At 37.8% G+C, this 24,462-nt stretch overlaps 1 protein-coding gene and 1 non-coding gene across 2 annotated transcripts in view; both read left to right on the forward strand.

Annotated features, from left to right (window-relative positions):
- RBM25 (RNA binding motif protein 25) overlaps positions 1 to 20,264 on the forward strand; it is a 59,538-nt gene extending 39,274 nt beyond the window's left edge. Inside the window, exons 9-19 of the mRNA XM_044231209.1 lie at positions 57 to 140; positions 3,643 to 3,929; positions 5,412 to 5,634; positions 6,395 to 6,484; positions 9,043 to 9,116; positions 10,357 to 10,507; positions 12,915 to 13,239; positions 13,616 to 13,890; positions 14,222 to 14,320; positions 15,371 to 15,418; positions 19,820 to 20,264. Of these exons, the coding sequence (XP_044087144.1) occupies positions 57 to 140; positions 3,643 to 3,929; positions 5,412 to 5,634; positions 6,395 to 6,484; positions 9,043 to 9,116; positions 10,357 to 10,507; positions 12,915 to 13,239; positions 13,616 to 13,890; positions 14,222 to 14,320; positions 15,371 to 15,418; positions 19,820 to 19,912 (1,749 nt within the window). The 3' untranslated portion in view covers positions 19,913 to 20,264. The remainder of the gene's footprint in view (positions 1 to 56; positions 141 to 3,642; positions 3,930 to 5,411; positions 5,635 to 6,394; positions 6,485 to 9,042; positions 9,117 to 10,356; positions 10,508 to 12,914; positions 13,240 to 13,615; positions 13,891 to 14,221; positions 14,321 to 15,370; positions 15,419 to 19,819) is intronic.
- LOC122894773 lies at positions 6,092 to 6,282 on the forward strand. Its single transcript, XR_006381839.1, has one exon. It is a non-coding gene; the product is annotated as a U2 spliceosomal RNA (small nuclear RNA).
- Positions 20,265 to 24,462: the final 4,198 nt, after the last annotated feature.

A 24,462-nucleotide genomic window follows, 5' to 3' on the forward strand; every position in this document is an offset into this window, starting at 1 on the left:
TGATGTGGTGGATTAATCTTTAATGTATTCTCTCCTATCCCTTCTATCTTTTTTAGGAGGATATAAATGCTATAGAAATGGAAGAAGACAAAAGAGACCTGATATCCAGAGAGATCAGCAAATTCAGAGACACACACAAGGTAGTATTCTTGGTTTTTTTACTTGATACCAATCTAGACTTTTTACAGAACCCAAAGCAAACAGACAAAAAGAAAAAAAAAATCAACCTTACATTAGAATATAATTTAAGTGCTTTTTATAGGTTAATTAATATTTAGAGACAAAGAAACAGAAGAACAATACCATATTAAAGTGGTCCTGGACATAATTGTACTTAGTTTTTTCAGTTACTGACTACTCTGCAGTCATCTCACTTTAATATGAATAAAAGTTAATTTTATTTTTAGATTTTAACATAAACATCAAGGTCAGATTTACATTAGATTCAGTGGGGCAGCAGGATAACCTACACTGTAGTTTATTTCTGGGGCAGTTATTTAACTTAATCTTAGGAAAATCTTTTCTTTAGAGCTGAGATTAAAATTTAAGATATATATTTGTGTAGATTTAAGTTGAGAGGGGGAGATTTTAAAAAGTAGGTCAGTGGTTACCAGACTTACCAAATTTTAGATGCATGGAAGAACTGTAAATTCCCATAAAGCTAATCTATTCATTGACCCCCACCATTATGATAGAGATCATATGGTGACTAATGCAAGATGAAACTCTCAGCTTGGAAAGTAACAAGGAATAGGATGTAAGTATGAGCTTCTGTTTTTTATTATATTTATGGATGCCCCCTCAGAAAAATATGCAAAGGGGTAACTGGCTTGGAAATGGGTATTTGTGCATAGTAAATCCCACTCACGAGTTTTGCCTATTGAAAGCTTCTCTCAATGACAGTGCATTTGTGAATGTTCGCTGGTGTTGAAGGTGATGCTTATGAACGGTAAAATGCAAACATGGCATGAAATGTATTTTGTTGTTAGAGATAATAAGATGTTACTGGTTTTTACTCTAAAGACTGAGTGATCTTTAACTCAGTGAAATGTTAAGTGTTCATTTTTTCTTTATTTAATCTTAAACTTTTTCTTACTGCTCTCAAAATCCCAAGTTGACCGTGTCATTGAATCAGTGCTGCTGAACACTTATTATCCAGATGCCCAGCCCTAGCTCACATACACAGTGCTTTTTCAGGAATTAAGTATGTCTAAAAGCACAAATAAAATTTTCCCAAATTAATTTTGAGTTTAAAAGGTAGTCCGTGGGAAGTCATTTTCGAGGCATACTTTTGGTTAGGTTCCAGTACTTAAATTCAGGGTCTGAGTAAGCTTGAAAATGGTATACAGTTGTGTGTGTGGTTTACCCCCTTGTTGTTACTTGTTAAACCCTGTCATGTCATTGGTACAGTATATGAGAAAATTGTGTTTTTAAGAATATAATTCAAAAGATGATTGCTTCAGAGTTTGAGAAGCTGCCAGGCATTTGACTGCCTTAGACTTACTTCACTATGGGGGCGGGGGGGGATGTTTTTTCCAAAATGTACTTTAAAAAACAGATGAAAATGAAAAACAGTTCTTCTTGTTGGGTGGTATGGTTAAAGGGAACATTTGAAACTCCAGTAACAAAAAATGAGCTCAGTGAACCTTTGCATGTTTTGGTATGAGTTTATTAAATAACCACGGACTGTCAGGGTATCAGCGTGGCAGGGGGCGTCCATTTACAGCACGGACGAGTCTGAAGAGAGAATAAGGTAAGATTTATGATTTTTTTTTTCTGTCCTTTCCTCTTCGTTATTTCATTACTTCCTTACATCTTTTTAGACTCACTTTATTTTCTTTATCTTTAGTCTTTGTCTTAAAATACATATACGTACGTATGTGTGCATCTACTTAACCGCATACATAGTCTTTTTTAGAAATGCATTCAGTGTGGTCCAGATTCACTCACTTGTTCATTTACTTAGAACAAAACTTTAGAAATGAGTTCTGAAACAAATTATTATTTACATAAGTGGAAGTATACACTACTAAGAAATAAGTAGTACAGTGAATAAGCAAAAGTAAAAATTAAATTCTATAAAGCCAATTATTATTGGAACAGCTAAAATAAATCTGTAAGTATTATCTCAGAAATAAATATTTCTTTATAAGTGTATGACACTGAGGTAAGTTTTATGTAGTCTAGCCTCATTTTATAATACAAATTTTTATAGTTCTTTAGAACTGTTTCAGAAATTAGAATTCGCCCCTTTAAATAGCTTTCAGTTTCTGCCCTCTTTCTGTCATTTCTTTTCTCTTCTCTTTGTAACCTCAGTGTATTCAGTATTGGCTTTGCCTACATTCTCGTTTGATATAGACTGGCACAGCAGCTGAATATATTGATTTCTCATGCATTAGTTTTTCTCTCATAATCCTCTATCAGTTCTCTGAGCCATGAACAAGAGAAAAAGTATAACAGGTAAGATTACTTTTTAAAGTTGTTTTAAATGCTTTACATGACTGAGAAAAGACAAAAGAATGCACATTTTATTGTTGCAGTTTAAATTTCATTTCGGTGACACTAAACATGGAACCAAAGGGATAAATGTATTTTGTTTTTGTTTTGTTTTTCCTGTTTGGGTTTTTTTTTTTTGTTTGTTTTGTTTGTTTTTGTTTTTGTTTTTTTTTCCTGAGTTTGTGTAGAAACCGTGTGGTACACTGGTAATCTTGTCAGGGTACAAACTTGGTCTGACTTTGTTATTTGGTTTATTTGTGAACCATGTACTTGCTCTTCCTCCCAGAAACATAGCTTGTAGGCAAGGTTAATCCAGTGTTGGCGATCCATGTCCTAGCACAGCATCTGTAAGTTCATATGCAATCGTTCCTTCCAAGGATGGATTTATCACTGTTGATATATTTTATTGTCTTATAGGCATAATGGGCATAAATATGTTGCTTTTAAAATTAAATGAAATGAGAATATTACAGTTATGTACATTTTTGCTTGAAGTGAGTGATTTTCAGACTTTTTGTATTTGGTGGGCTATCCATCTTGTAATGGTGGGAGTAAACGTTTCCATTTAGGTAATAGGGCAAATATTGGCTGAATTCAGCTTAACCTTTTGGAGGGTGGGCAAACCAGTGGGTAGAAGATTATTTAGTTGTATTACAGCAACCTGACTCTTCCTCCCCCACCTCCCCTTGGAAATCTTCAAGTAGTAACCTGTAGGTAATGGGAAGTCTGGGGTTATATTTAGTATCAATAGTAAATCAGTAGTCACGCTGATTTACAGAAAATTTCATAATGAGGGGAATTACATTTTAGCTAAGTGATTATATTTGTAGAAATTATTACAAATCATCACATTCCTCATGGTCATTTAGTTAGTAGATAATCATTGAGTGGCCAACCACACTTGACACAATCTCCCAGCATCCAAGATTGGAGATTCCTGGTCTGTGTAGAGTATATGGGTTTGCACGCAATCTATTTAGTGTTGTGATTGCTTCAGCTTAATTTGTCCAGTAAAACCACAAGTACTTAATATTAAAGTGCCAGTGGTTTGGTTGTTTTTGTTCCTTATGTTGGGCATTGCGCCGGGAAATATCTGAATACTGGAGCTACAGAGTTAACTCTAAAAGTACTTTTATTGGTTTCTAGAAACTGGAAGAAGAGAAAGGCAAAAAGGAGAAAGAAAGACAGGAAATTGAGAAAGAACGGAGAGAAAGAGAGAGGGAGCGTGAAAGGGAACGAGAAAGGCGAGAACGGGAACGAGAAAGGGAAAGAGAACGTGAACGAGAAAAAGAGAAGGAACGGGAGCGGGAACGAGAACGAGATAGGGATCGTGACCGGACAAAAGAGAGAGACCGGGACCGGGACCGTGAGAGAGACCGAGACCGCGATCGGGAAAGGAGCTCGGATCGGAACAAGGATCGGAGTCGATCAAGGTAAGGCTTGGTGGAAGTCACTGTTCACTGATGCTTTAGTAGAACTGAGTGGGCAGTCTCTACACTGTTTATATTTATGAGGGGAGGACTTCCTCAGCCCAGTCGAGTAATAGTTTTCAACTTCAGGGTTAATTCCAGCTGAAGCTAGTTCATACACAGACCAGAGCACAGCCACTGTCCACCCAGTGTTCTGGGCAGACATGAGTCCCTCTTTTCTCCCTGGGTTGTTGGGGCATCTTTTCTATTTACCATTTCATTGAGGTCCTGCATCCTGGGAGATCATCACTAGCACCCCTGCTTTTAGCCAGTTGTCTTTCCTTGGTCCTATAGCCCATATGGCCACAACTCACCTAGCTCTCAGTTTAGGACTCCTTGTAATTTTACATTGCTTTTAAGTTTTTTTTCTTCTTATATTGACTTTGTTGGATGAATCACCTCAAATTCCTCAGGAAGGAGTAAAGCAAAAATGAACAAAGGAAGAAAGTGGGGAAAGAAGAAAAGCTCATCTTTTTCTCCCAGGCTGGTTTTCAGATAATACATTTCTGTGTTGCAAATTTTCATCTGATTGTAGCTGAAAGGAGGTCCACTTTTAGGAAGTCGCATTTGCTGGAACTAGAAATCCAGTGTCCTTATCTTTTTTTTTTTTTTTTTTTTTTAAGATTTTATTTATTTATTTGACAGACAGAGATCACAAGTAGGCAGAGAGGCAGGCAGAGAGAGAGAAAGAGGAGGAAACAGGCTCCCTGCTGAGCAGAGAGCCCGATGTGGGACTCGATCCCTGGACCCTGAGATTATGACCTGAGCCGAAGGCAGCGGCTTAACCCACTGAGCCACCCAGGCGCCCCCCAGTGTCCTTATCTTTATTGGGCTTTAAAATCCTTCCCTTTCTTCCTCTTCTGGAATAACTATTGCCCTCTTGAGTAACCATTATCAAGGATTTGACATATATACAATCAGTGTATACATACTTTTACCATGGATGTGAATCCATAAACACTGTATTGTATTAATTAGATCCATGGCATCATACTATGTATATTCTGCAATTTGGTTTTACCACTCTCAAATATTTGAAAACTTTTCGTTGCCAGTAGTATAGGTCTAATTTATCCATGCAATATGCCAAAATGCTCTTTTCTCCACATCTTTGCCAACACCTTTATTCCTGGATCACTAGTGAAGAAGGCTGTCTTTTAACATGTTTGTCAGCCCTTTGTATTTCTTGTGTCCAGCTGTGTTTGTTTTCTGAGATACTGATAAGCATTAACATTGAATTTAAAATGCAGTTCAGAATTTGAGATTAGAGTTACATTGTATCATCCTGATAAATACAGAGAAGTTTACCGTTCTGCAGAAATCAGGTGCTAAATTCTGGCCTATGAGTTTCTGTATTATTTTGTAATATATGTTGCCCTCCTTTCCCTTGGTTTATAATGGAAAACTGAAAGACTGACAGATTTTTAAAATCTTTTGTTTATATAGAGAAAAGAGCAGAGATCGTGAAAGGGAACGGGAGCGAGAAAGAGAGAGAGAGAGAGAACGGGAACGAGAAAGAGAACGAGAACGAGAGAGAGAACGAGAAAGAGAACGGGAACGAGAGAGAGAGAAAGACAAAAAGCGTGACCGAGAAGAGGATGAAGAAGATGCTTATGAACGAAGAAAACTTGAAAGAAAACTCCGAGAGAAAGAAGCTGCTTACCAAGAGGTAAATTGAGGAAATGCTTTTATTCTTTATTATTATTTTTAAAGATTTTATTTCTTTGAGAGAGTAAGAGAGAGAGCATAAGAGAGGGGAGGGTCAGAGAAGCAGAATTCTTGCTGAGTAGGGAACCCGATGTGGGATTTGATCCTGGGACTCTGGGATCATCACCTGAGCTGGAGGCAATCACCTAACCAATTGAGCTATCCAGGCACCCCCCCCCCTTTTTTTTCTTAAGATTTTATTTATTTGAGAGAGCATGCAGCCATATGCGCAGAGGGAGAGGGTGAGGGAGAGAATTTCCAGCAGACTCCCACTGGTCATGGAGCATAATACACAGGCTCGATCTCACAACTCTGAGATCATGACCTGAGCCAAAACCAAGAGCTGTGCACTTAACTAAGCTGGGCAAGTGAGCCACCCAGATGCCCTAGGAAATGCTTTTATTAAATCTTGCTACTCAGTCGCTTCTCGGCCTTTTGGCTGAGATCAAGTGTTGTATCTGTTCTTATCATTTTAATATCTGATACGTCCTCTATCTGAGGACAATATATTAAATGGATTTTTGGAGCAGGGAGATGGAATAGGAGCTTGCTCCGTCTACTCCACGCATTGACCTGGTATTGCAGTACTTCCAGGAACGGTGCACCCCCTCGGGGGTTTAAAAAAAAAAAAAAAAACCAACTTGCTACTCAGTAGGTTAGTCAAAAATTTCAGAGCCCTTTGCATACATTTGTATTAATAAATTTGACAATTTCTTTTTTAGCGCCTTAAGAATTGGGAAATCAGAGAACGGAAGAAAACTCGGGAATATGAGAAAGAGGCTGAAAGAGAAGAAGAAAGAAGAAGAGAAATGGTAATAGTCTAGATTATAAGTCATTGATTTTTTTTTTTTTTAAGATAAAAATCAGGTCAAATTCTTGACCATTAACTAGATTAGAGGTGTCATTAAAATGTGTAATTTCTCAAGACAATTTAATTTGTTGGCAGAGGGACAAAGGCAGGGGTAGAGAGAGAATCCCAGGCAGGCTCCACACCCAGTGAGGCTGCATCTCATGATCCGGAGATTGCCGCTCGAGTTGAAATCAAGCGTCTGGACGCCTGGCTGGCTAAGCCACCCAGGCAACCCTACATAATTTAATTTTTATATATTTCAAGTAATCTTCAGGCAATTCCAGTACACCAGACTCTTTTTTTACGCTTAATTTTCACATTTTTGCTGGCTATAAACAAAATTATCTCTTGGCGTACCATTGAAGTTAATTAAGTCTGCCCTAGAGTCATATATAAAATGAGAATTTATAAAATGTTCTTTGATTAAGAGTCTGTAGCATTTTGAATTTGAGGAAGCATTAATAGATTCTGTTCTGTACTAGTATGGCACATGGGGATCATGGGAATAGTGTCATGAGAAGACCTCTTTTGTTTTTCATGTTTTTATTTAAATCCACGTAACATACAGTGTAAAGAACTGTTTTCATAAATCACAGTTATTGTCTTCAATATATAACATTTATGAATTATAGTTTTTCCTTACGCTACCTGTTAGTTACATGACGGTCATAAAAGTGAAACTTGTATTCTGCGTTTACGTTGTTTGATAAACTGTAAATAGTGAAACCGTTGGCACAGGTTGTTACTAACAAGAATGACAGAAAGATTTTAGCATAGTGTTTTCTTGAGTAGTATGTTCCATGTGTTCTCTCTTTGCCAGAATTTCATGAAAGTTTCTTTATCTCCAGTTTGGAGGTTATTCTTCCTAAAACTTCACTGACGTTGGAAATCTTCATATAGCTTTTGAACATAAGACATAGTGGGAGTTTTTTAAGTAGCCAACAGAGGGTGCATGCAGCAGCTGGATAGATAGTATGGGTTTTCTGTATAGTAGATCTATAATGCCACAGAATTATTGACAGTAATTTCAACTCCCCTGAATTGTAGCTCCCATTTTCTTCTTCTTTTTAAAGATTTTATTCCTTTATTTGAGAGAGAGAATGAGAGGAGAGAGGTCAGTGGGAGAAGGAGACTCCCAGCTGAGCAGGGAGCTCGATGTGGGACTCAGTCCCGGAACCCCAGGATCCTGACCCGAGCGGAAGGCAGTCGCCCAACCAACTGAGCCACCCAGGCGCCCCCATTGTAGAATTTCTTTTTTATCCCTAGATTAGAAAATAGGAAGAGAATAATATGATGAGAAATGATTATTTGAAGAGTTGTTTGCCGTGAACAGCATAGTGGGATAGATTTGAAGTGATTCTGCTTTTTACATGCAAATCTGATTTTTCCTATTATTTTGTGTTGGAGAGCTTTAAAATACATTACCAAAGCAGTTAAACTTGCTTATTTTATAAAACTACTCAAGTAACAGAAGTAAATGATGTAAAAAGTAAAGGTTTCTACTCCTCAAGACTGGTAATTTATGTTTATATTTTAGTATGTAACTAATGGACCTTCCAGTGTTTTATTTAAATATTTGTAAGTTTTGTCATTCCTACTTAACAAATCTGCGCTTGTTCATTTGACGCATTTTGAGTGTAAGTTATATCCTAGCCTTGGTGCTTGTGCTAGGTACTGGGTATACAGGAGTAACTAAATGCTGCTAACTTTGAAACAAATGGGTGGTATTGTCAGAGAGGTAGGTAGTTACTATAGTGTATGAGTGTTTAAGATATGAAAAGGTCTGTTCACAGTTTTGGGAGTGCAGAGAAAGCTCTGGGGATGGGAATTGGTGATGGATAGATGGTTAGATTAGGGGAGTCTCTACAGAGAGGTAATATTTGAACTTTGCAATATATTAAAATCTTACTGTAGTCTAAATTTTTACTATATTCAGAAACTTATTATCTCCTTTTATATATAGGTATAATAGCTAGAATAGTTGGTAGAGTAGATAAGGATATAGAGTATAAATAAGTATTTTTATGTATTGCATATTTGTATGTAATTGTTAGCTATAAGTGGTATTAAATATAAGAGTTATTTGAAATTCCGAAAATAAGAGAGAGAGTCCTATACTTTGATGTTTTGTGTACCCAAAGTTTGTAAAAACTTTTCTCTAGCATTATCTATCAACAAATGTAAAATATTTTTGTTGAGTTAATAATAGATTCAATAAAATAACTTTCAGTTTTGTTTCTTGGTATGCTCTGTTTTCATTATTGTACTTTGAAGATTATATCCAGAGAGGAAATATTATATGCTTTTTTTGTTTTGTTTTTTGCAGAAATAAGTTCTAAATCTGGCTTGTTATTTATGACTAAAAGATAAAATATCTCTAATGCTATTTAACATGCAATGCACATGAGAATTATAAAATTCCAGTGGTATGGGTAAGAAACCTCTATCTCCAGGAAGGAGAGGATAGTCTATATGATTTTCATGTTAATTTTGCACACTTTGTCTTTTATTTCCTGAAAGGCAAAAGAAGCTAAAAGACTGAAAGAATTCTTAGAAGATTATGATGATGATAGAGATGATCCCAAATATTACAGGTAAAGAACCCTTGCTTCATGAGCTCATACTTTTGAGTGTTTTACTAGGTGTATTTTCTCTATCAGAGGGTGCACATTTGGAGTAAGGAAGAAAATCTTAATATTCTACCTTGTAATTACCTCCATATTTGATATGTTGTTTTGGGAGTGTGGAGGAGAACTGTTGGAAAGGGATCAACAATTCTGTCTTTGGTGGGGTGGTGGTCCATATAATAATATTAAAACAAATTAATGTTTTTCATGTGTTTTATAGAGATCCAATTTTTGTAGCCAGTTATAACTAGTGTTGGTAACTATTCAAGGTGGTCTAAAAATTTTTGCATTCAAGAATGTTGCAAAGCAAACCCATTGCCATCTCATCTCCCGCCCTACTGTTACATTATTGTAAAGTGAGAGTTGTAAAGCCTGCCTTCCCTCATGTCTTTGTTCCCATGGCATTTCTAAACTACTCTTATTCTAGCACCTTGGCAGACTGGTAAAATTGTTGGCTCTGTTCTGCTTCCTCCATTCCAAACTATAGTTTTTGGAAGGATATGGACAATATTTTGATTTCTCTTTTTAACCTTATGTATCTGACATGAGCAGGGCATGTAGTGAAGGAATTTAGTATATAATTTTAATACACTGTACTCCCACATAATCAAAACATCGGAATTAGCCACTTCAAAAGCATACCAACGCTTTGAGTTTGTAGAAAATGAAGAAAAAAAAAAAAAGTAAAATTACCGAATCATAAAATCAGTAGTAGTACATAATTTCAGCATTCTGAGATGTACTGCTGGCTAGAGAGCGGCTCTGCTTTCTGTTGATTATACACTACTTCTTTCAAGGATTTTTTCCATAAGGGGAAGAATTGCTTTGAATTGAAGATAGAGAACTGTTCTTAGTGGTATTATTATTTCTTGTAGTAGTTTTTCACAACTTGACATCCAAGAAAACACAGTGTGTGTGTTGGGCTTTCCCTGTGGAATGAGAGCTTTCTTTCTTCAGAAAATGGTTTTCTCCTACTTACAGAAGGACTTGAGAATGAGGCATGGTGGTAAATGACAAGACCTTGCTTCCTTATTAAACGTGTGTGTAGAGAGCACACTGTCTTGGGTGTTCTCAGATACAGAACAGTAAGACATTTTTCATTCCCTCAATGTGCAGCTTTCCGTTTTGAAAGAAGGTACTTTTGGAGATACTAGCTGTTGTAATAGTTGCCTTGAGTATCAAAGCCTGTTACGATTTACTTTTTCAGAGGAAGCGCTCTTCAGAAAAGGTTGCGTGATAGGGAAAAGGAAATGGAAGCAGATGAACGGGATAGGAAGAGAGAGAAGGAAGAGCTAGAGGAAATCAGGCAGCGCCTTCTGGCTGAAGGGCATCCGGATCCAGATGCAGAGCTCCAGAGGGTGAGTTACCCCAAGTCCACAACAGTGTTCTCATAAGGGAAATGCAGTTTATGCTCCATGGATCTTGCTGTTTTGGGGGAGGATATTAGTGGTTTTTCCTTATTTTATTATACACATCATCAGTGTTATTTGATTTACAGCTTTAATTATTCTAAACATCCTTCTGTGTCTTATTCCTTTCTTTCTGTGAAATACTACCTATGTTAAATGAATGTCATCTAATAAAACTTACCTAGAAACCTGTTCTTCCTATAAGGTGTTCTGACATTTCAGGACTTTTGGGGCCACCTTAAATTTTTTTTATTTCCTAAATAAAGGTGTTTTCATGAGCAACATGCCATTTTAAAAAAGGAAAGGACTTTGGCATAGGACATAGCATACTCCATTCTTTTTTTAAGAGTATGTCAAAAAAGAGTAGTGTGTCATTTCAGAAAAGTTTTTAGTTCTTAATATATTGTGAATCTAATAATATTGTAAGTTCTTTATATCAACTTGAAAAAATCTGTTATATCCTATTTGTCAACAGAAGCCATGTTTTCTTACATGTCCCTTTTATTTTTCAAAATGAAGTTGTGTTCTTTTTCCTTCTGATAAAGTACTTACATGAGTAAATAGAAGAGTCAGACAATATGCAGCACAATAGTGAAAAAATGAAAAACTATATGTTTTCTTATCAGCCTGGTACAATCATTAGAGATTTGTGATTTTTAAAATCTCATCACCCAGGCATATGTATACCCTCACATAAATTTTGTAAGTGGGATTGTAATTTACACGCTCTTTTCTGATGTGCTTTTAATTTGGGTATAATCTTCACTCAGAGTATGGCCAGTTTATAGCTTTATGTCTTTTTTCATTCCTTGACTATCATGGTATATGGTTGGTCTTTTAAATCCTTACCATTGTAACATTTAGGTTGGGTGTGTTTTTGTTTTAATTCTCTACTAGTTGGTTTGAAGGCCTCACAGATTGTACTGCTTTGTGAGTTGGTAGATGGGGTTAAGTCATGTCATGCATCAATTTTTAATTGGTACATAGTTCTGGATTTTTTTTTTTAACATTTTATTTCTTTGAGAGAGCGAGCATGAGCTTGATGGAGGGGCAGAGGCAGAGGGAGAGGGAGAAGCAGACTCCCTACTGAGAATGGACTCAGTCCCAGGATCCTGAGGTCAGGACCTGAGCCTAAGTCAGACGTGTAACCGACTGAGCCAACCAGGCATCCCCGGGGTCTTTTTGTTCCATTCTTTGTTTCATGCTCAGAAAAGTTATTGATGAATTTACTCAAGTTTTTATAATGCTCTTATTGGTCATTTTGTTGTTGTTGTTGTTTTTTTTTTTTTAAAGATTTTATTTATTTATTTGACAGGCAGAGATCACAAGTAGGCTGAGAGGCAGGCAGAGAGAGAGAAGGAGGAAGCAGACTCCCCGCTGAGCAGAGAGCCCGATGCGGGGCTCGATCCCAGGACCCTGGGATCATGACCTGAGCTGAAGGCAGAGGCTTTAACCCACTGAGCCACCCAGGCGCCCCTGTTGTTGTTGTTTTTTAATCTTTCATGATTTCAGGGAAAGTGTTCATTTTGGTATAGACTTTTGATTCCGAAAATTTTTTCCCTTCTAGTTCTTTCTTTCCCTGTTCATGAATACAAAAGTGACTACCATCCTTAGGCGAGACCTAGGAAAACCAAATAATTTCATTTTAAAGATTTTATTTTTAAGTAATTGCTGCACTCACATTGGGCTGAAATTCACAACCCTGAGATTGAGGGTTGCATGCTCTCCTGGCTGAGCGAGCCAGCTACTGCAGAACAAATCATTGTTGATGACCAAGCTGAGGATTTGAGTTGCCTCTTTCATGGTTGTCTATGCGGTTCTAAAATAAAATTTCGGGGGGGCTCCTGGGTGGCTCAGTCAGTTAATCATCTGCCTTCAGCTGAGGCCATGATTACGGAGTTCTGGGATTGAGCCCTGCAGCTGCATGGGGAGCCTGCTTCTCCCTTTCTCTCTGCCCTTACCCCCACTCTCCTACTGTTTGCACTCCCTTTCTCCTTCTTTCTCTCTCAAATAAATAAAATCTTTAAAGATAAATTGAAACTTCGGGATATAATTTTAATAAAAATATAAAAACATACCTTTTCCTTTTAAATTAGCTACTGTTATTATGTATTTGCCTTTGTTATAGCTGAAGAGCTTAATGAATTTTATATGTAAATGTTAAAAGCATAAGAAAACATTTTGCTGAGTACCTAAGATACTGTATAGGCCTGCTCAGCTTTCTGATGATAGAAGCAAGGGGTATTTCATTATTCCTAATGAAAAGTAAAGGTTTTATGAAAGATCATGGAAAACAGAAAGCTGGTTGAGTGGAGTATGGTTGTGGTCTGTTAGTCATGTTATTTTTCTATTTTAGATGGAACAAGAGGCTGAAAGGCGCAGACAGCCACAAATAAAGCAAGAACCTGAATCAGAGGAAGAAGAAGAAGAAAAGCAAGAAAAAGAAGAAAAACGAGAGGAACCCATGGAAGAGGAAGAAGAGCCGGAGCAAAAGCCCTGTCTCAAACCAACTCTGAGGCCCATCAGTTCTGCCCCATCCGTTTCCTCTGCCAGTGGCAATGCAACCCCCAACACTCCTGGGGATGAGTCTCCATGTGGTATTATTATTCCTCATGAAAATTCACCAGATCAACAACAGCCTGAGGAACATAGGCCAAAAATAGGACTAAGTCTTAAACTGGGTATGTTAGCATTTTTTCTTCCTTCTTTCTTTTATTTTAATCCCCTACATATACTTCAGTTTTGCCTTAAGGAAAAAAATAAATATGTGCTGCTTGGTAGGTAGATAGAAAAATACTCAAAAATGCCTTTCTAGCTCATGATTGTTTTCGTAGTTCTACTAGTGCTCCTATATCTGCAGCTGCCTCGAGTTCTGAGAAGAAGTGAAAAGTTAAATTTTCTAGCACTTGTGAGTAGTGAGTCATTTTTTACAGTTGGGATCTTTCTCTGAGATTTGTGAAAGTATATTATGCACTGTTCTTGAGGGATGGTGGGTTGTAAAACGTAATTAACATTTGAAAATTAAGTCATCATGCTAATATGGTATTTTTACTATAGGTGCTTCCAATAGTCCTGGTCAGCCTAATTCTGTGAAGAGAAAGAAACTCCCGGTAGATAGTGTCTTTAACAAATTTGAGGACGAAGACAGTGATGATGTACCCCGAAAAAGGAAACTGGTTCCCTTGGATTATGGTGAAGATGATAAAAATGCTGCCAAAGGCACTGTAAACACTGAAGAAAAGCGTAAACACATTAAGAGTCTCATTGAGAAAATTCCTACAGCCAAACCTGAGCTCTTTGCTTATCCCCTGGATTGGTCTATTGTGGATTCTGTGAGTAGCAAATTGTATTTCATCATTTTTATTGGAAGTGGTTTTGAACATAGCATATAAAGTCTGCTTATTCTGTTAGTAGAGATGCTAATGTGGCTGGGGTCTTGGCCTGCCAGGGAATTTAGGTAGATGATTGAGGAAATTCTTGGTGGTACTTTGAAGTCTTCATCAGTTAGAAGCAAGTGATTGTATCTTGATACATACCTGTGTTAGTTCAACTCATGAATGAGAACATGGTGTATTTTAGTTTTAAGAAAAATCATGAGGCTATAGACGTAGTAGTAAATACAATGAAAATTCCTTAATTTAATAACCACGCATTACTTTGCAGATATTGATGGAACGACGGATTAGACCATGGATTAATAAGAAAATTATAGAATACATAGGTGAAGAAGAAGCTACATTAGTTGATTTTGTTTGTTCTAAGGTTAGTCTTGATCTCCCTTCATTTCCAACATTTGTTTTATATTTTTAAAATATTAGACACTCTCTAAAATAAAAGATCTTGCAAAGCCAAGTCTATGATAGTTTACTCTCACTTTTTAAGAGATTTCATGGCTACTTAACTCCTCCACTTCAAGACCCCTACGCCACATGCTTTCATTTCAGAGGGTCAAGGAGGACAGATTTGCTCCCTGCTGCCAATTTTGCTCTCTCCCTGCCTCAGAGAATGCGTTGCCACCCATGTCTTAATGGTCAGAATGCTGCTGAAATACAGTTGAAGGGGTTTTTGTGGAGACAGCTGATAGCCTGTCCCATGAATTTCTCAGTCATCTATTTGGAAGAGGAGCAGAATAGTTTTCTTCACAGCATAATAATAATCATTTTTATTGGTTAATTTGCTGTGACCCAGGCTCTCTTCTTGGGAGGTACTGTGTTAAAGCATTTTATAGAATCTTAGGTCCTTTAAACCTCCCAACAACCATAGCAAGTGTAAATTACTATTATTATCCCTATTTACACATGTAGTAATTGCGGCCTAGGGGGAGGTTAGTTCTTGACCATAGTCCTATAATAAGTAAGAGCTAAGTCTGTGCTCTTAATCACTGAGGTATACCACATCCTTCCATTGTCTTCTGAAGGCAAAGTCTTATCTTTAATAAGACAGAATAGTAGAAGCACTGTATATCTGTAAAGGAATAACGAATTGCATTTTAAGGAAATGCTTATTTTTCCACCACTACTGCTCTTTTAATATTAGGAATAGCAAATCTGGTCTGCCCTTTCCACTTGTAATCATTGTAGCATTGAAATTTGTAACTCTGTATTTGAATTAGAGCACATAGTATAGTGATTAAGATCCCAGGTTGTCTAAACTTCCATTGAAGAGAGTAGGATTCTGAAGATTAAGAAATTACAGAAGGTTTCTTCAGCCACAAGAAGTTCCCATATTAGTTTGAGTGTACATTAAACTTTCTTGGCTGTATTGCTAATTTTTTTTTTATTTTGAAAATGACAGTTAACTTGTTTCTTTTAGGTTATGGCTCATAGTTCACCTCAGAGCATTTTAGATGATGTTGCCATGGTAAGTCAGAAATTTACTGTTACTAATATTCTAATATCTGTAACAAACTAATCTGTATTTGGTTAATTTTTTACCTGTGTTGGTTCCAGAATCTTTTCTTTTTAGAAGCCCCAATTAAGATATGAATCTGCATTAAAAGAGGTTAAAAGCACTCACATTAGGATGTCCTTAGACTACATTAACACTCTCATTCTGCCTTTGGTGTTTGTATGTATAAACACAAATCCTGGATCTATTCATACATTTAGAAAACATTAATTAAGTGCTTACTGGGTTGAACAATGCGCTAGAAGCATGAAAAGGTGGAACATCTGTTCTTAAAGAAGTAGCAGGGAGGCAGATATACTAATCCTGGTATTGTAAGTCATGGGGATTGCAGTCATGGGGATATGTAAAAAAAATGTAGAAGGCAGAGGAGATGGAGTATCTGATGGTAGGGAGGGCAGTTAGGAAAAGCATCACAGGAATTACCATCTAAACTGAGACTTGAAGAGACTTGTGTAACTTTGTCACTTGGACAGGTATCCATTGAGTAAACATCAAATCCCCACTTGCATTTAATTTGGATATTAGAGTTGGGTCAGTGGTTGCATTTATCTAATGTGATTTTGTGAGGAAAGGAAGAAGGAAGAGAATTGACTGTAGAGGTGAGAGTGGTTGAATGTACTGTGAGCTCCAAGTTAGGAAAAGAAGGCAGTAAGGGCGGGATAGAGCCAGCGGTTACGTGAATCGGGGTGGTTGTTCCAGTGACGCTGTGGGAGGTGTGTTGGAAAGAGTGGATATAGTGAGAGAGTAGAATGTTTAAGAACAAGTGGTGGATTCGTCCCGACGATGGTGGGATGCATCTTTGGCCATGGGAGAAAGTTTCTGGGATAGAGCTGATGTCATAAAGACTATAATATAACTTTCTGCCTGTGTCGTGCACATAGAAATGGAAACTTCTGTGTGTTGGGACAGGGATTGAAGAGAAATATGGGAACCAACAGCCAAAGTGCTCATCTGTTGTGGATGAAAGACTAGGTATTTGCTAGATAGCTGCTGTTGGAGTGGAAAGGGAGCGTCGTGAGATCTCATGAATCTTAATGAAGATACGGTTTACAGAGAGAAATAGGAAGGATCCAGCAGTTTCCTCTCTCCTGTGAGATGAAGGCTTTGAAAGTATGGAACTTCCTGAGTAGGCTGCAGTGTCTCAGGGTCTTTCAGGGACACAGCAAGTTTTCAGGTAAATAGAGGAAAAAAAATGATTAAAGAAGTTGAGGTTGGTTAGTGGAAAGAGTAATGGAGGGGGGCGCCTGGGTGGCTCAGTGGATAAAGCTTCTATTTTTGGCTCAGGTCGTGATCCCAGGGTGCTGGGATCGAGCCCTGCATCGGGTTCTCCACTCAGCGGGGAGCCTGCTTTCCCCCCACCCCCCACCACGCTGGCCTCTCTCTGCCTGCCTCTCTGCCTACTTGTGATCTCTGTCTGTCAAATAAGTAAAATCTTTAAAAAAAAAAAAAAAAAAAAAAAAAAAAGGTAATGGAGGGCAGAGTGGGAAGGTGGGAAGGCAGCAGAGGGCAGATGAGTCCGAAGAAACAGCAAGCATGTCATAAGATGACAGGTGCCTGGGAGAGCTTGCATTCTCCACTGCAGAGCTGTCAGGGAGGGGCATAGTGGGGGGGGGGGCTAACCAAAGGGAGCTCCAAGGTCAAGGCACTATATGATGTGTCCAGGCACTATATGATGTCTAAAGCCAGGTGACATTAGTTTTCTGCTGCTCAGCCAGGCTGATGCAGCTCTTTTTTTTAGAATTTCTGATAATTTGTGAAAAGTTTGTTGACTTCATACTGCTGAGCCTCAGATGAAAGGAGAAACATGAATGGATCCTGGTCCTTGGGGGTAGAATTTGCAATTCCTTGGCCTTCCCATCTCTTTAGGAAAGTATCGCTGGGTCAAGAGAGTGTTTTATAGTTGGGCTTGAGTTAAGGAATTTAAAACAAAAAACAAACACACCCTCAGTGTTCTAGTATTTGGCTTTGGCTGAGTTACGGTTTCTGTCAGTGAAGATGTCACTTGTTAATCCATTTTGATCTGTGGAAATATTTTGATATTTGGAGTATAATTAGATTCTTTACTGGTTAATTACTTACATTGTTTTAATTTTCTGGCTCATTGTTGATCAGAGTGGGAAGAGACCAGACAGTTGGCTAGTTTTGTCAACCAGTTCTGACAAAAGCTCACCTTCTAGATACTTCTTTATTTGGATAAATTTAGTTCAAGTAGTACTTTGCTCTTGTTAAAAATCTGACTTTTTCTTCTAAAAAAAATTCTGATTTTTCAAACTGTACGTTTCCTCATTTTATTAACTGGTGATTTTTTGTGCCTAGGTCTGTATTATTTCCAAGGTTGCAGCGTAGTTCTCTCAAATTGCTGCTCAAGTCTGGCTCATAGAATTCTGAGTAAAAGTTCTTTAATTACTTGTCATTGTTTAGAAATTTGGGGAAATTTCTCAACAAATCAAAACAAAAAAATATTTCTGGCTTCTTTTAGGTACTTTCTGATCACTTAGGTACCACTCTCCAAAACACTTTGTATCTATTAGCTCTTTTAACTCCCACAGTAGGACAGTATCATGTAGATAATGTTTTCTCAATTCTACAGGTGAGAGAACTGAGGTTCATTGTGGCTAAGTGACTCAGCCAAGGACATATATCTAATAAGAGGTAGAAGTGGCATTTGAACCTACGTGGTCTGCCCAAGATCTGGTTTGCTTAACTTTTTTTTTTTTTAAGATTTTATTTATTCATTTGAGAAAGAGGGAGCACAAGTGGGGGCGTGCGGCAGAGGAAGAGGAAGAATCAGGCTCCCCGCTGAACAGCAAACCTGATGCAGAGCTCAATCCCAGGACCCTGGGATCATGACCTGAGCCCAAGGCAGATGCTTAACCAACTGATTGAACCACCCAGGCGGCCCCCCCATTTGCTTACCTGCTAACTTAATCTGCTGCTCCAGAGACCTGGCAACAGTAGGCCACATTCCATCACAGCAGTGATACCCTGGAGCTCAGTCGTTGCTGCCACCTGTAGAAAGAAACATGCCGTTCATTTTACTCAGTGTAACTCTGGTGTAGAGGCCCAAATCTGCATGTCCTGTGAGGGCAGGAGTAGGGAACAATACAATTCCCCTACCTCATAAATAGATAGGAAGATGATTTACCAATTTCCCAAGGGGAGAAGACCATTTATTTATTCAGTAGCCTTATGTCTTTTTTGGTGATGATAGTATTCACATACTGTTTTTTACTGTATCCCAGAAGCATTGTTAAATGCTTTACATATATTCTCACTTAATATTTAATTCAGTGTCATGTACGTAATAAGGACTTAATAAGTTACAATTTTAAGGCTGTTTTGGGGGTAGATCAGGTACTCTTAAATAATTATGCAGTTGTATAACTACTTCTGCCTAAATTAGTATGTTTTTTTATAACATGTGCTTTTTTGGGCATCTGGGTGGCTCAGTGGGTTAAGGCCTCTGCCTTCTGCTCAGGTCATGATCTCAGGGTCCTGGGATCAAGTCCCGCATCAGGCTCTCTTCTCAGCAGGGAGCCTGCTTCGCTGTCCGTCTCTCTGCCTGCTTGTGATCTCCATCTGTCAAATAAATAAATAAAATCTTAAAAAAAAATGCTTTCTTTAGAAAATAGTTTTTCAATATATGTATATATGTATTTGTAAAATTAAAAGAATGAAAGTTGTATAAAATACTTTGGTGTCAGTATTTAGTAAGTCATGGAATTTGGCTGAATGCATTCTCCCCCATCCCACAATCCTTTTTTGTAATTTTTATTTACTAAATAACATTTTTCACACTAGACCGATTTCTTTTCATGTAATTTTATTGAAAGTAAATGATTGTCAATGTATAAAGTCTTTTAAAATACCAGTTACAGGGGCGCCTGGGTGGCTCAGTGGGTTAAGCCTCTGCCTTCGGCTCGGGTCATGATCTCGGGGTCCTGGGATCGAGTCCCGCATCGGGCTCTCTGCTCAGCAGGGAGCCTGCTTCCTCCTCTCTCTCTGCCTGCCTCTCTGCCTACTTGTGATCTCTGTCTGTCAAATAAATAAATAAAATATTAAAAAAAAAAATAAAATACCAGTTACAAGATGTCGGGGTGGCGCAGTGGGTTAAGCGTGACCTTTGGCTCAGGTCATGGTCCTCCTGCATCAGTGCTCATTCAGTGGGGAGCCTGCTTCTCCCTCTGCTTGCCACTCCCATTGCTTGGCTTTGGTCTCTGTCTCTGACAAATAAATAAAATCTTGAACAACGACAGGAAGTGATAAAATACCAGTCACTATTGGGAGATGCTGATGATTGCTTATCTTACATGTGTTACTGGTTTTTTTGAGTTTTTTCTTTTTCTTTTCTAGGTACTTGATGAAGAAGCAGAAGTTTTTATAGTCAAAATGTGGAGATTATTGATATATGAAACAGAAGCCAAGAAAATTGGTCTTGTGAAGTAAAACTCTTTTTACATTTAGAGTTCCGTTTCAGATTTCTTCTTCTTCCCCACCCTTCAGAGGACTTTGGCTTTTTCTTTGTCTTCAAAGACATTTGTGAGATCTGTAATTTTTTTTTTTTTTTTTTTAAATGTAGAAAATGTGAATTTTTTTGTCCTCTAATTTGTTGATGCCCTGTGTACTCCCTTGGTTGTAAAGACATCTGAATCCTGCCTTGGTTTTCTTTATACTCACCAGGTACAAATTACTGGTATGTTTTATAAGCCGCAGCTACTGTACACAGCCTATCTGATATAATCTTGTTCTGCTGATTTATTTCTTGTAAATATTAAAATGACTCCCCAATTCTTTTGCAGAATTGCACTTAATGTTGAACTGTACTGTATAGGAACCTATATGAATAATTTTAATTGAAAGAATATCGATCATACCTATTACCCTTCCCATCCCTTGATCAAAAATGGCAAGCCCTCCTTGAAGGCATGGAATTTAAAATTAGAATGCTAAGATTAGCAGACAATCCATTCCCACTGTATCTCTGTATGAATGTGTTCGTGTGAATGTATGTATAAATGTCTTTTCCCTAGTTTTCTTTGGAGGGCTCCTTTTAACATTTCCTTATTGAAGAGTAGAATCGTAAAGGAAACGTGGTGTTGTGCCAACCCAAATGTCTGGGATAATTAGGTTATTAGTCTCCCAGAGCATGGTATTCTCTTGTGGCAAGCAATAGTGTGGTGAATGGAATGAAGCTTTCCTGTTGATAGCTGGCTGCTTCAGCCTCTCTTTTTTAAGAGATTTTCCCCTTAATTTCATTGTTCAGAAATGAGGCAGATCCTTAGATTCTGGAGAGCCTTATTAGATGCATTTTTTCACTAATTGGTCCTTTTTTGGTGTACTCCTTTGTTTAAAAACAAAACAAAACAAAAAAAAAAAAAAACCCACCCTAATCTAAAAAGCATAAATGAAAAAACTCATTTCTAAAAAACAAAAGGTAAAGTTAGGCAATACAGACCAGGAAAGTTTGAAAAAATGCAGTAGGAATTCAGAATGGCAATTTGCAAAGCTTACATCTTATTTTTAAGGATAAAGTAAATCATTTAAGGCAGTTACCAGTAATTTTTTGTTTTTAAAGGGTTTATATCTCATGAGTGTAAGTGATATAAATGCACGCACACAACCTTTTACCTCTGCTCATCAAAGTTTAAAAATGTCTTAGAGACATACATGGGGCTTTCTTTATTGTAGAACAGGACTTCACCAGGGAGCAAAATTACCCAAAAATGTAACAGGTTTTAAGCAGTTCTTAACATAAATTAGGTGCAGTTGTGCCCAGGTCTGAGTATTTATTTAAAAGAAAGACAAAATTGGGGGGGGGGTAGTGGAATTGTTAAAAAGCATAATTGAGCTTGAGTTACCAGATTTTTTTTTACATCTTTAAAAGGAATTTGAAACACTGTTCTTAACATCGGACCATGAGGTGGTTCCATTATGTAAATATATCCAATATTAAAACTGTATATATTTGATCTTGGGGACCCATTCTTTCAGAGTCTTGTTAAATAAATGGCAACATGTTGTAATTGTGCAGTGCATACTAGAAACATAACTTGAAGATGTGGGCTTAATTTTTGATGGAGTTGATATTTATGAGTATTAGTAACGAAGGTCAAAATGGGCCATTTACCTTACTTCGGGTTAATCATACATTTGTGGAGAATACCCCCTTTTAGTATTCTTATCATTTTTAAGTTCTGGTCTGGGAAAATTTCAGAAAGTTCATGCTCCTTGCCATCTGTAAATTCATTTACTAGCCTTTTCACAAATTGACACCCCCTCCCCGCACTGAGCTTCACAGTTCAAGTTCAGGCAATTTATTACTCCCATCTAACTGTATTACTACTTCTAAGGCATCATACTGGGTTTTTTGTTTTTGTTTTTGTTTTTTTAACCAACATTAGCATGAAGATTTATTCAGGTACTTGGTTTCGTCTTCTCTAGCTCTTTCCTGTATGTATCTTAAGGGACCCTTATCTGGAAGTCTTGAGGGCACATAACATACAGGGCATCACACCTCCAGTGAGATTTGTGTCTAGATCCCAAACTCCTGCCTTAACATTTCTGCATCAGAACAGGAATTCTCAGAGCCCTTGGGTTAAAGACCATTTATAATAGTTTCACATCTGCTCAAGACCCGTTTTGCTATCAAGCTTAAAGTTCTAAGGTTTTCAACTTTCTTGTTTTCAGATTTGCATATAATGAACTGGACATACATAAACTGGCATATTCTAACATCTGGGATAATACACATAAGAAATTTACAATAAATGGCTTGAGCTTTCTGGGTTGTCCTTACTGTTTGCCCATAGATTAATTTCAGTTTGGAAATCTTCATCTATATTGCCCATTGCAATTGTTAAAAAATTGTATCAAAGTCTTGAGAATCATTGCCCTTTTTTTTTCCCCCCTCTAAGGTTTTATTTATTTGAGCGCAGGAGCAGAGGGAGGGGTTGAAGAAGAGGGAGAAGCAGATACCCTGCTGAGCATGGGACTTGATCCCAGGACGCTGAGATCAGGACATGAGCCCAGTTAACCGACTGAGCCAGTCAGGTGGTCCTTGAGAATCATCCTTGATCTGGCAGTTAGAAAATGAATACACCTTTTCCTCATTTCACCTTATAATTTTAAATATGTACATTTGTTGACAGGAGGAAGGATAAGTTGAAGTTCCTCTCAAACCTCATGCACCTGAATCACCTAGGGATCTCCTTAAATGTAGACTGATGCGGGAGGGGTAAATACGGTGGGGCTGGACGTTTTGCATTGCTCACCAGCTTCCAGGTGAAGCCAGTTGCTAGCTGATCCAAGCACTGACTTCACTTTGATTAGCAGTTGAATGTATGTACCCAGTACAGGATTCCTCTGCTATCCCAAAAGTTGAGTGTCCCTGTGAAACGTTTTGGAAGCTGAAATGGCATAAAGCAAAGCAACAATAACCATTAATTTATATGGGAATTTTGTTTGAGTTCTCCCTCACCAAAAAATAATCTCTCCCAGGTTTACCTGGTACCTTAGAATACATCTTGCTAACAGGTGCACGAAATAAATCGAGATAAAGCACAGATGCTCACAGACCTAGTTCAAAGCTGTGGTGGCTTGATGCTGAATGCAGTCCCTGGGAAGGGACTTGATGGCACCCCTAGATGCATGCATCGGCTGTGTGCTGCTTTTATTTATTTATGTATTTATTATTTTTTTAAACTTTATTTATTTATTTGACAGAGAGATTACAAGTAGGTAGAGAGGCAGGTAGAGAGAGAAGGAGGAGGAAGCAGGCTCCCTGCCGAGCAGAGAGCCCGATGCGGGACTCGATCCCAGGACCCTGAGATCATGACCTGAGCCGAAGGCAGCGGCTTAACCCACTGAGCCACCCAGGCGCCCCTCAATTTTCTTTTTAAGTAGATTATAAAGAGAGCACTTTTTGAGACAAATAGATGCATAATATGTATGTTCAGGAATATACAGCAGTCTTCGAAAAAAGGTGCCTAAGAACAACTCTTAATGTTCTAGGCTTTATTCCCAGCCAGTACCAGAGCCATTTTCTCCTTAGAGAACTCTGTTTTTACTTATTCTGGATCTTACCATAGCACTTTTCTATGAGGTGGAGGCTAGTGATGATTTTGTGGAGTGCTGTTTCAGGTACTAATCAGGCACAAATGCTAGATACAGTGGACAAGTGGAGAAGCTGCTTGGAAGTGAAATTGAACTAAGCACATTTTCTTATATATGAAATAAAGAAGTGATATTGTTAATAAGTAGTATGTATATGAGGCTTATTTACCCTTTTTCTGATGAGCTCTATAAATGTTTCCACATTTTTAACGCAAAAAGCGCTGAAAGGTTTTATGTCAAAATGGTTACAGATATTTTCAGGTCATATTTCAGCCTTCTTTTAACAGTCCAATATTAAGAAGTCCTATATTGCTCAGCAAAAGATGATGAAATTGATGTCTGAATGTCCCAGATATAAGGGTATGAGAAAGAATCCCGAATAGGCAAAGAAACACTTAGTCTGGGTGTCAGGAAGAAAACTGGGAAATTCATGTATTTCAAACCCAGGAACTAGTACTATAGCATTCATACTATAGGCCAAAGTAAGCTTATAATTTTTTGATAAATGGTAGATTCTTTTGAACTGTGATTACGTTGAATTATTTTATTTTTTAGGTTTTATTTATTTATTTGACACAGAGTAAGAGAGGGAATGCAAGAAAGGGCAATGGGAGAGCAAGAAGCAGGCTTCCCGCTGAGCAGGGAGCCCGATGCGGCATTTGGGGTTTGATCGCAGAACCCTGGGATCATGACCTGAGCCGAAGGCAGACACTTAATAACTAAGCTATACCCAGGCACCCCTAATTATATTGAATTATTGAAATGATTTGTTTGCATGAGTGCTTACATTTTCATCTTTATTTGATAGGATTTTTGCCTTTGATTTTACCACTTGTCTTGTATGAAGGCCAAATTAGGAATAGCAATCTAAAATCCCCAGGAAT

Source organism: Neovison vison, chromosome 13 (genome assembly GCF_020171115.1).
Source record: "Neovison vison isolate M4711 chromosome 13, ASM_NN_V1, whole genome shotgun sequence".
NCBI lineage: Eukaryota > Metazoa > Chordata > Mammalia > Carnivora > Mustelidae > Neogale > Neogale vison.